This window comes from Cygnus atratus, chromosome 8, assembly GCF_013377495.2.
Source record: "Cygnus atratus isolate AKBS03 ecotype Queensland, Australia chromosome 8, CAtr_DNAZoo_HiC_assembly, whole genome shotgun sequence".
Classification (NCBI taxonomy): Eukaryota; Metazoa; Chordata; class Aves; order Anseriformes; family Anatidae; genus Cygnus; species Cygnus atratus.
This window is the reverse complement of record NC_066369.1, coordinates 23,006,499-23,016,530: the sequence shown is the minus strand read 5'-3', so window position 1 is coordinate 23,016,530 and position 10,032 is coordinate 23,006,499. Positions and strand designations below refer to the sequence as shown.

Genomic DNA, 10,032 nt, shown 5'->3' with positions numbered 1-10,032 from the left:
AGGACTCTGTGGGATAACACAAGAAGGACTGCAATCCTTCCTGGTGCTCTGGCACAGCACAGGGTTTTTTTTAAGAGAAAGCCTGAGTAGCTTGTCTGTCAGATTATTCCCACTGAGGGGTCTTGGTACCGTGACGGCAACACTTCTGTGCAAGCATGGGCAGTGGTGCACATGGAGGAGCAGTGAGCATGCCTTTTGTGTCACCTGTCCCATATGTCAGCCAGCATTCAGCTGGTTTATTGACAAATGTCATGTTAGGAGTCTATTAAATTAAAATTGAAGACATTTTAACTCCTTCACTGCAATAAGTTGTCATTCTTTGGTGTGTGTTAATCAAAAGGCTCCTCGTTACACAGTATAATTTCACACTGTCAAATGTACTTTCAGACTTATTCCTGAAAATCTACAGCTTGTTTTAGGAGATACATAATAGTATACAGGAGCATTAGCTCCATCTTGTATGGCTTCTGTGTGGTTATTAAGAAAATACGCTCAAGCAGTGCCCTCTTCAGGATGTAGAACCATCCAGCCACATTAATGTAGTATAGGACAGGCCTTCGGGGCAAAATCAGCAGTCTCAGCAAAGCTATTCTGTCTGTAAATTTGGCGCTACGGTGTGAAATCCTAGTGCTGGCTAAGTGTCTAACAGCTGACATCAGCCTGCAACTGAGCCACTGGCATTTAGGAGAATTCTAAGCCTTTTACTCACAGGCCACTTCCGATGAATAAAATGTCAGCGCGAAGAGGGGTCTGGTTTCTTTTACCGATTCATCAATGAAAGAAAAATCTCAAAGTATTTATTAGCCGAGATCCAAATTTATGTTGCCTCATACCAGCACGCATCCATCTGTGTGTGCTTGCAAAAACCTTATTTTTCTATCTAGGTCTATATTTTCTATGAGTATTTTTTTAAGGCCAGCTTGAAAGGTAATTTTACCATTCTAATGTCAAGAATGAAATGCTGATGAATGGAGAAACCAACAGTCCCCAGAGAGTATCACAGTTCAGATTCCTTCTAGAAGCACATTTAAAAGTTATTACAATGAAATGCAGAATCATGAGAAAAGCCTGAGGGGCCATGACCATTGTAACTGTAAGCAGACATGTTTTTCTTTCCCATTCTCACAATAAATAGATATGGAAGTGTTCCAAGAGGTTCTCTGATTGCTTTTTGCTTTGGCTGCATGTCACGTTGCTCGAATGGCTGTGGAAAACTCAGGAGGGATGCTTTTGTCTCTGAATCAGTGCTGGCTTTGCCGGACCCACTGACTGTGTGCGTGTAACTTAGTTTGTGCTGCTCTTCCCTCAGTCAGTGCCCAGACACGCAATGACTCAGTGAATTACACAAAGATGGAAGAGTGCCGTGCCTCAGGATCAGCTCTGACTCCAGGGACCCACACAGTACTTACTACAGGGTGCTGTGATGAAGCATCTATTCCGGCTTGAAGAGGAAGGCCCAAACACAGCATGATGCCACACAGAAAGCAGTGTGTGGGCTGGCCGTGCCTTCAGTCAGCGAGCTAAGGACAAGCAATTCCCTGGGCAGGTGCCAGCTGTGGTCTCCCCCCAGCACTGCCATGTTTTTCCCTCACAAGCACACCTTAAAGTGGCCGGGAAAGGCAAGCCTGAGGGAAATATGACTGAGGTCAGCGCACATCTGCTGCTCCCCTTCAGCACTACAGGCAGGGAGCGAAGCAGATGAAACCTCACACAAGAAATCTTCTGACAGAGCTGACAGCAAGCCCACGGGGCAACCAGGCTCCAGAGAGCCAAGCGACAGGGACATCACACAGCCGAGGGGGCAGACGGACGCACAGACACACCACTACACCGGCTGAGGGAGCGGGACGCTGAGCAACACATCCCCTCAGGGATCAGGGGGCGCCGCCGCCATTTTGCGCATGCACCGGGGCCGGCCCTCAGGGCGGCGGGCGGCGGTGCCGCCTCAGCCAGCGCCATGGCGGCCGCCGGGGCGGTGAGGAGCAGCGGGAGCAGCAGCAGCAGCAGCAGTTCCTTCTGCGACCGGCACGCCCGCCTGCTCCTGGCCCAGATCAACCGGCTCCGCGCCGGGCAGAGCTTCTGCGATGTACGGCTGGAGGTGGGCCCGGAGGCGTTCGCCGTGCACCGCCTGGTGCTGGCGGCCAGCAGCCCCTACTTCGCGGCGCTGCTGGCGGGCGGCATGAAGGAGAGCGGCCGCGACGTGGTGCGCATCGCGGGCGTCGAGGCGGACATCTTCGGTACGCTGCTGGACTTCATCTACACGGGTAACGGCGGGGACGGGACGGGGTGGGACGGGGCCGCCGAGGGGACGGGGCGACCTCCCGATGGGGGTCGTCGCCCCCCACACGTCCCCACAGCGGGGCCCCGGCGCCGTGTGCCTGCCCGCAGGGGTGGTGAGCATCGGGGAGCACAACGTGCAGGAGCTGATCGTCGCCGCGGACATGCTGCAGCTGAGCGAGGTGGTGGAGCTGTGCTGCGAGTTCCTCAAGGGGCAGATCGACCCGCTGAACTGCATCGGCCTCTTCCAGTTCGCCGAGCAGATCGCCTGCCACGACCTGCTGGAGTTCACCGAGAGCTACATCCACGCGCACTTCTTGGAGGTGCAGGGCGGCGAGGAGTTCCTGGCGCTGACGAAGGAGCAGCTGGTGAAGATCTTGCGGAGCGAGGACCTGAGCATCGAGGATGAGTACCAGGTGTTCGTAGCTGCCATGCAGTGGATTTTGAAGGATCTGGGGAAAAGAAGGAAGTACGTGGTGGAAGTGCTGGAGCCTGTTCGATTCCCTCTCCTACCAGCGCAAAGGCTTTTAAAATACATAGAAGGTGAGTGAAGAAAAGCAAGAAGGAATATCAGATGTTTGAACAACACATGCTTTGCTCGAATACAGAGCTGCATATTGTGATAGATTTTGTTAGATTAATATCATGAGGAGTGAAAAGATTGACTTTATACCAGATGGGTTGTGTCTTTTAACAAATGAGCACAGCTTACTTTAAAAACATGCTTTTGAAAAAGTCTTACAAAACTATGCAATCTTAATTGGGCTGCTGTTCTGAGGAGAATGTGGTAACTTTTCTACAGCTGAGTTACTTACTGTAGATAACTTTTCGCCATGCCTTTTTTAATCTCCTTTTTTCCTCAAGGTATTCCAGATTTCAGCCTTCGGGTGGCCCTTCAAACTCTGTTGAAAGAATATTGTGAAGTCTGTAAATCTCCCAAAGAAAACAAGGTCAGCAGTTTTCTGCAAGCTTCTAAAGGTCGTCCCCGGAGGAAAGCCAGGAAGTACCTTTATGCAGTAGGTTAGAATGTGGCTGTTTGAACCTTGTAAAACAAATGATGAAGTAGTATCTCACGTTACAGTACTGAAAGAGATACTGGACTATTTTTATGTAATGAGAAGATACAAAAATAGCAATATTATAGATTCATAGAATGGTTTGGGTTGGAAGACGCCTTAAAGATCATCTAGTTAAGACTCCCCTGCCATGGGCAGGGCTTACCTGCTTTCTGTTCAGAATTAGAGTGGGAGAGTTCACATTTCATGTCATTATGACATGTTATTCAAAGCCTAGATCTGCCATTAGAAGTTACTTGCCATGGGTGGAAAGCTGTAAATCAGCAGAGGGTTTGTCCATTGTTCCCTACTGGAAGCACATTCTGGCAAATGCAGTTTCATTTCACTTTGTGCTCTTCTGAAGTTTGAAGTTTTCTCTGTCTAGAACTTTCTGGTTCACTTGATGGGATACATGCAATTTAGAAGTTTTCACCAATGCTATAGTTTTGTATTGGAAGGGTGTTCTCTTGTTTCACCCTGTGGGAAGTAACAAAATCTTAAGATAGCAAAAGCTGTTGGCTGCTCTCTGCGTTTCGCTGAGAACATGAACAGTCATGTTAGTAGTGATGCAATGAACTGTAGTAGCCCAAGTTACGTGACCTACAAGGTGACCACTGTGTGTTGAAGGAGTCATGCAACTTGGAAAAGTCTGAATCCTGCTAGAAGTAGCTAATGGCTGTTGCTGTTGTGCTTTTTGTTTGTGGTTGTTATGTTTTGTTTATGGTTTAGCTATAGGAGCATGGGATTGAGCAGGAAGCTCTTACTCAGCTATGACCTTTCTACTTGCTTTCTAGGGGGGTACACCCGACTGCAAGGAGGACGCTGGAGTGACAGCAGAGCCCTCAGCTGTGTGGAGCGATTTGACACTTTCAGCCACTACTGGACCACGGTGTCCTCTCTCCATCAGGCCCGGAGTGGGCTGGGTGTGGCTGTTGTCGGAGGAATGGTCTATGCCATTGGAGGTAACAGCTGAAACAAACTCGTGCCTTGGGAACCTTCATTATGCTAATAGTAGGGCCCTGGCCTACTATGTAAGGCATTTGTCTACTTCTGAAAAGAAGTCACTGCCAAGAGAAACTTGCTGAAGAATTGGTATGCATCAGAGGCACTGTCCTCTGTGCAGTGATTTCAGAAAGCTAAATTGATTGTGCTTATTTTAGTAGTACGTGCCCTGTAGTGGTACACAGTAAATTCCTATTCCTTAACTACAGTATCAGAGTAGGATTTTTGTTATCATTCTGATGGTGTTTAGGCAAGAGTTGTTAGATGCAGAAGTTCATTTACTCACAAAAAGTACCCAAGAAAATCGGTAAGCAGTGTCCCTTACTGACTTACTAACTTAGTAGGGATTAGTGTTGTGTGCTTTGGTTTCAGATGAGTTTATTCTTGGGAATGGACTTTTTCTTTAAAGAAAAACTTGAAGTATTGCATGGGCCTAACATTATGCAGTCTAAAATCCACTTCTAGGTGTTTTTCTGACTGAATTTAGGGCCTTCAGAGACATAGGGCTTTGTTTGTTACATGGATACTGGAGAAATTGTAGATGGCATTTTTCAAAACTGTTTTTCCTGTAAGTAGTATTGAGGAAGCTGGCAGTAGGTAATATAACTTCTACCTTTGGTAACAGCTGAGTTAGGGTTCCTTGGTTCTCCACCATCGCTGCTCTGAGTGTGCTGGTTAGGATTGCTGTTAGCAATTTAGTGAACGTCTTTTCCCTCGTGGTATAGCAAGGCACTGGTAAGCATGTGGACATCCTCAGATGTACAAAGAGGTGTTGAGTATTCTGCCGGCTTTGTGTACTACCAGTAATAGCATCTCTTTCCTCACTTGTAATCTAGTAGAAGCCTACAGCATGAGAAGCAATAGTACAAGACAGTCCACTTGTCTGCCTACCTGGAAAGGCTTGTTACGTACGTTTGCACAAGGATGTGACGTGTAGCTCTACCTGGCAATCGTTAAAGAATGCTTGTGTATACTGTTTCTGTCACCACAAAACACATTCTTTGGTCTCGAAAACCCTGCCATTTGTGCTATAGAACAAAATGTGTATAGCACTGTGGTTGTTCACTCTGTTTTCAGTAGTGTTTCAGAGAACTGTTGACGAAGGCTGTTGCTCGTGACAGTTCAATTCTGAGTAAAACTGAAGTTTTTGCTACTTTGGCTGTTTGGCTAGCTGGAAGAAAAATCATATTTTAACATTGTTTGTCTAGGAAGGAGTTGAATGCTTCTATGTCTGCAGTGCTAAACATTGTGATTCCCCTGTCTCTGTGCTTGCTCTTCATATGCAGGTGAGAAGGACTCAATGATTTTTGACTGTACTGAATGTTATGATCCCGTCACTAAGCAGTGGACCACTGTGGCTTCCATGAACCATCCTCGTTGTGGACTGGGAGTGTGCACGTGCTATGGTGCTATCTATGCTTTAGGTAACTTTTTTTTTCTAGGTGAAGTTGATTTTAAGTGTTAGTTCGTGGAACTTGTGAATCGATTTATCTTAAATATTACATCTTGGTGTTGCAAACATGCAGATTTAAAGTTTTGAAAAAGAGCTGCTTAAACGAGTGTTAGTGCACCAAATATTTGTGGAATAGTTATTGTTCAGTTATAACTTGTCGCCCTAGTAGAATACATGCTGGTTTCTGAATTACTGTTGCAGGACACACTATGTCTAAAAATGCAGCTAACATAGTTTGATACCGTTAAATTTTTCCCCGTGTTTATTGTCATTTGCAGGAGGTTGGGTTGGAGCAGAGATTGGCAACACAATTGAAAGATTTGATCCTGAAGAAAATAGTTGGGATGTGGTGGGAAGCATGGCTGTGCCCCGTTACTACTTTGGGTGCTGTGAAATGCAAGGTGAGTACTGGTAACTTGTGTCCAAAAACAGTGGTGAGAGATGTTAGATTTTAAAGCTTTGTGCTTCAGTCATGAATTTCTTACCCTTGTCTTGTCCTGAGCTGTCAGTTGCACAAGCTTGTGCCTCACTTATTTGTCCTTCTAGTACCTATTTCTACAGAAATTAAAGACCGTAAAGTTCTTTCTGTTTTCTGCCGTTTACCTCGTGAAAGTGGTTTCCATGTGACTGTCAGTGTGGTTATCCAGCTAATCTATTAACAGTTGATTGTCCTTCTTGGTATTGCTTTTATTTATCTCCCATATTTGTGTTTGTGTCTATGTGACAATCTGAAAAATTGCCACAGGTTATCCTAGGACAACCATGTCTAAAGACTTGATCTGTAAATGTGCTTAAGCGTTTGATCCAGGCCTGGTCAGCAATTGCAGCCTTCTGAATTCTCCACCCTGCACTTGATTAATGACTGCTTTCATCAGAGCTTCTAGTGCTTAAGCCTCGTAGCTACTTGTTTGAAGACTTCATGTATGCTACTTCTGGACAGATGGAGGGTTTTATTTGGGGTTCGTAATGCCAGACTGAAATGGATGTTGTGAAAAGAATTTTCTGTCTTTTAAACTGTTTTATTTTGAAACGTAATAGAGGAAAAACTTTGTTTCCATAGGTTTGATTTATGTTGTTGGCGGTATCAGCAATGAAGGAGTAGAGCTACGTTCTGTTGAAGTCTATGACCCAATATCTAAACGTTGGTCTGAGCTTCCTCCCATGGGTACCCGAAGAGCGTATCTTGGTGTAGTTGCTCTCAACGATTCTATCTATGCTGTGGGAGGCTGGAACGAATCTCAAGATGCTCTTGCTACTGTAGAAAGATACTCCTTTGAAGAGGTATGGTAGAGTCCCTACACTGAATCAACTTTGTGTAAGATGCTATAGAGATAGGCTGCTTCCTTTCTTTAAAAAGATAAAAAAGAAAATTAAATTTCCAGTTTTCCTTTTCCCTACTGGCTGGTAGTATGAGTGAAACAAAGCTTCAGTGACCTCAGGGTCTGTCTGTCCTAACCAGTCTGCAGAATTTTCCTAATCTGACTCCGAGCGGAGTGTTTATGAAGGTTGTATGCATGCTTTTCAGAAACTGAAAGCTAACCAAGCATGGATATTCTGTAGCTTGATAAATACTTGGTAGGGTTAAGGTAGGGAGATAGATTTCCCCCCTAGCAGAATGGTTGTCCTTTGTCTAGAGAGAAAAAAACGCTCTGAAAAAGTAAGAGCTGCCCTTTACTGCAAAACTTGAGGATGTGTCTTCTGCGTCAAAATGATAATGGTGTTTCACCATGTGAAAAATCACTTTGAACACAAAATTAGTCTTGTCTGTTACTGGTCATGTTTATATGATGTTCTTTGGAACAGTAGCCAGTGTTAAAAGCAACACATACTCTAGTGTGGCTTTTTTTTTTTTTGGAGACAGACCGCATTATGCAGTGACAGAAGAAAAGAAAGGGTGTTGCATGTAGACAGTACGTGATCTGTTCTTTAGCAACTAGCATGATGTGCTAGCGTTTGCACTGCTTGTGAAAATGTCATTACAGTATTGATGATCCTCTTCATGCTGTACACATACTGCATTTGAGCCTGTGATGTGTTTGCTTAGTGTTCTTTGCATATGTTTCAATCTTTAAGCTTAAAAAGCTACTTTTATCAGAATCGGGGCATACTCTAAAACTACTTGTTGACTCTTTCACGTCCTCGTTAGGAAAAGTGGGTTGAAGTTGCACCAATGAAGATACCAAGAGCTGGTGTCTGTGTTGTGGCTGTGAATGGATTTCTTTATGCCTCAGGAGGCCGAGCTCCCAGTCACGATTTCGCTGCTCCAGTAACCTCTGACTCTGTTGAAGTTTATAACCCGCATATGGACAGTTGGACTGAAATTGCCAACATGATCACCAGCCGCTGCGAAGGAGGCGTAGCTGTGCTGTAAAGCACAAGGAAGAAACTTCATCCAAGGAATGAGTGAACGTGCGTCTCCTCAGAGTTCCAGTTTCATTGGCCAGAAACCTCCTGGCAGCAGAAGCTTCAGTAGAGACAGTGGAGAATTAGATGAGAGTGCTTTTCCTAGGCAAAAGGAAGTATTAAAACGCTTGCCCATCAAAGTAAATTGGCTTATCCAAAGTCTGTTTCAGGAAGTACTCTGTTAAGGGTAGGAATGTCTCTTATGACTGGATTAAGTTCACTGAAATGGCAAATTTGTCCTGTAAAAAATCTGAAGAAATCATTCCAGCATGCTAGAGACATTAATCATATTAATTCCCTAAGATGCACTAAAGTTAGTGTCTTTAGCTGGTCGTACAAGCTGGAAGAAGGCTGCTATGGATGGTGGGAGTCACCCGATAATAAGAGCAGGTTGGCTACTTGGTTAGCATTAGTTTTCCTTTTCTGGGAGAAAACGAGGAAAAGATGAGAGGCAGGGAAGACTTGGTACCTCTACTTGTGACCCAGATGCATTTGAGCCTCTCTTCTGCTGCTGGGCATAGGCATTAAATGTGGGTTAGATGTTTACTTTCCTGCCACCCGACTAACTGTGATGGTAAGTGGCTGAGGATTTCCTGTTCTCTAGTTTTTTCTTGCAGTTCTAATGATGTCATTCCACTTCAGCACAGCCTTTTTTTTCCCTCAGTGGTGTCAGCAATGAAAGTAGAGCTCCTTTTTTGTGTAAACTTTGATTTTAAATGGAAATGCTGTTCATTAGATTAGGTGTCCTGCAGTTAGGACTGTTCTTAAACTGAAAATCTAGGGAAAGCCTTTTGCCCATTTTTATTTTTCCTTACTTGTGTTTTACCCTATGTGACGCATGCCAAGATTTGGCATTGGAATGTGCGAGGTGCACATGTTCATCCTTGCTACATCTTGTGTCCTGCCTCTTCCAAACTTTGAGTGGTTGGAGCTTTCCGTGATAGAATTAGCTGTGTTCAGCATTGAAGTGATGCTATCAGTGTGTCTTGTCTTAATGAGTTTGCATTTAGCGTGGATACACTTAGTAGAACAGTTCTTGCAGGAGTTTGGAGTTATTTCTAGATTCATTTAATTAACGTTGTACTTGAAGCTGCTTTTTGCACAACACGATTGCGTTGTCTGCACAGCTATAGATGACTCTGAAATAAGGCTGCTTGAACTTTGATAGACAGTGTTACTCTAGAACACAAAACCACAACTGGAATGTTACAAAACAGGAAGCCTGCGCTATGGAGACAAAGAGGCATTCATGCTGTCTAAGTCAATATCCCGTTTGTGCAATTAACAAATTAATATAGGAGCAAAAGCCTCCAGAATGAGTGTTTCAGGTACTTTAGAATGTAAACCCTTGATTCTTAACACAGAACTGGGAGCTTGCCAGCCTAAAACGTGCTAGACAATGGAGTATTTGTTTCTCGGATCACACAATTTTGTATGTTTTATTTCAAAATGATTTCTTAGGTGTGTCTATTCTGTCTTTTTTCAAGTTTAAGCTTGTTTTAAACAGTTTTTCATAATAAAATGCATTTTTGTAACTTAGTGTGGAATGCTCTTGAATAGGGTGCTTCCCCATTGTAATCATTGTTGTATCATTGCTACTTTCACCTAATAGGTTATTTTGTTTGTTTATTTTAACTGGAAATCCCCCTGGTTATAAATGTTGACTACTTTAAAGCTGCAAATAACATACTTCTGTAGTTAAACACTCCTGTGTTTTTGTTCAGTTTTGTGCAGCCATCTCTGGGATCAAAGGATAGGTAATATTTCTTAAGCTTTTCTTATTTAGGTTTCAGGATCGTTCACAAGCGATTTGAGAACCGTTACCTTTGGTGTATTTTATAA

At 44.1% G+C, this 10,032-nt stretch overlaps 1 protein-coding gene across 4 annotated transcripts; it reads left to right on the top strand.

Moving 5' to 3' along the window:
* Positions 1–1,343: 1,343 nt before the first annotated feature.
* IPP (intracisternal A particle-promoted polypeptide) lies at positions 1,344–9,895 on the top strand. 4 transcript variants are annotated; one of them, XM_050712360.1, is made up of 9 exons: positions 1,353–1,645; positions 1,730–2,264; positions 2,389–2,820; positions 3,142–3,297; positions 4,127–4,294; positions 5,621–5,758; positions 6,066–6,188; positions 6,848–7,068; positions 7,934–9,895. In XM_050712360.1, exons 2-9 carry the CDS (start codon positions 1,958–1,960, stop codon positions 8,156–8,158), a joined length of 1,770 nt encoding a protein of 589 aa, XP_050568317.1. In that variant the 5' UTR covers positions 1,353–1,645; positions 1,730–1,957; the 3' UTR covers positions 8,159–9,895. The 4 variants fall into 4 exon arrangements, with proteins under 4 accessions (XP_035393759.1, XP_035393758.1, XP_050568317.1 ...); XM_035537865.2 differs by having other exon boundaries at positions 1,346–2,237; positions 7,934–9,725; XM_035537864.2 differs by having other exon boundaries at positions 1,353–2,264.
* Positions 9,896–10,032: the final 137 nt, after the last annotated feature.

Excerpts from the sequence above, each read along its gene's own strand:
- IPP (XM_050712360.1), top strand. The coding sequence starts at position 1,958 with ATGGCGGCCGCCGGGGCGGTGAGGAGCAGCGGGAGCAGCAGCAGCAGC. Across the intron at positions 6,189-6,847 it reads TGGGTGCTGTGAAATGCAAG|GTTTGATTTATGTTGTTGGC; the intron begins GTGAGTACTGGT and ends TTGTTTCCATAG. Across the intron at positions 7,069-7,933 it reads AAAGATACTCCTTTGAAGAG|GAAAAGTGGGTTGAAGTTGC; the intron begins GTATGGTAGAGT and ends CGTCCTCGTTAG.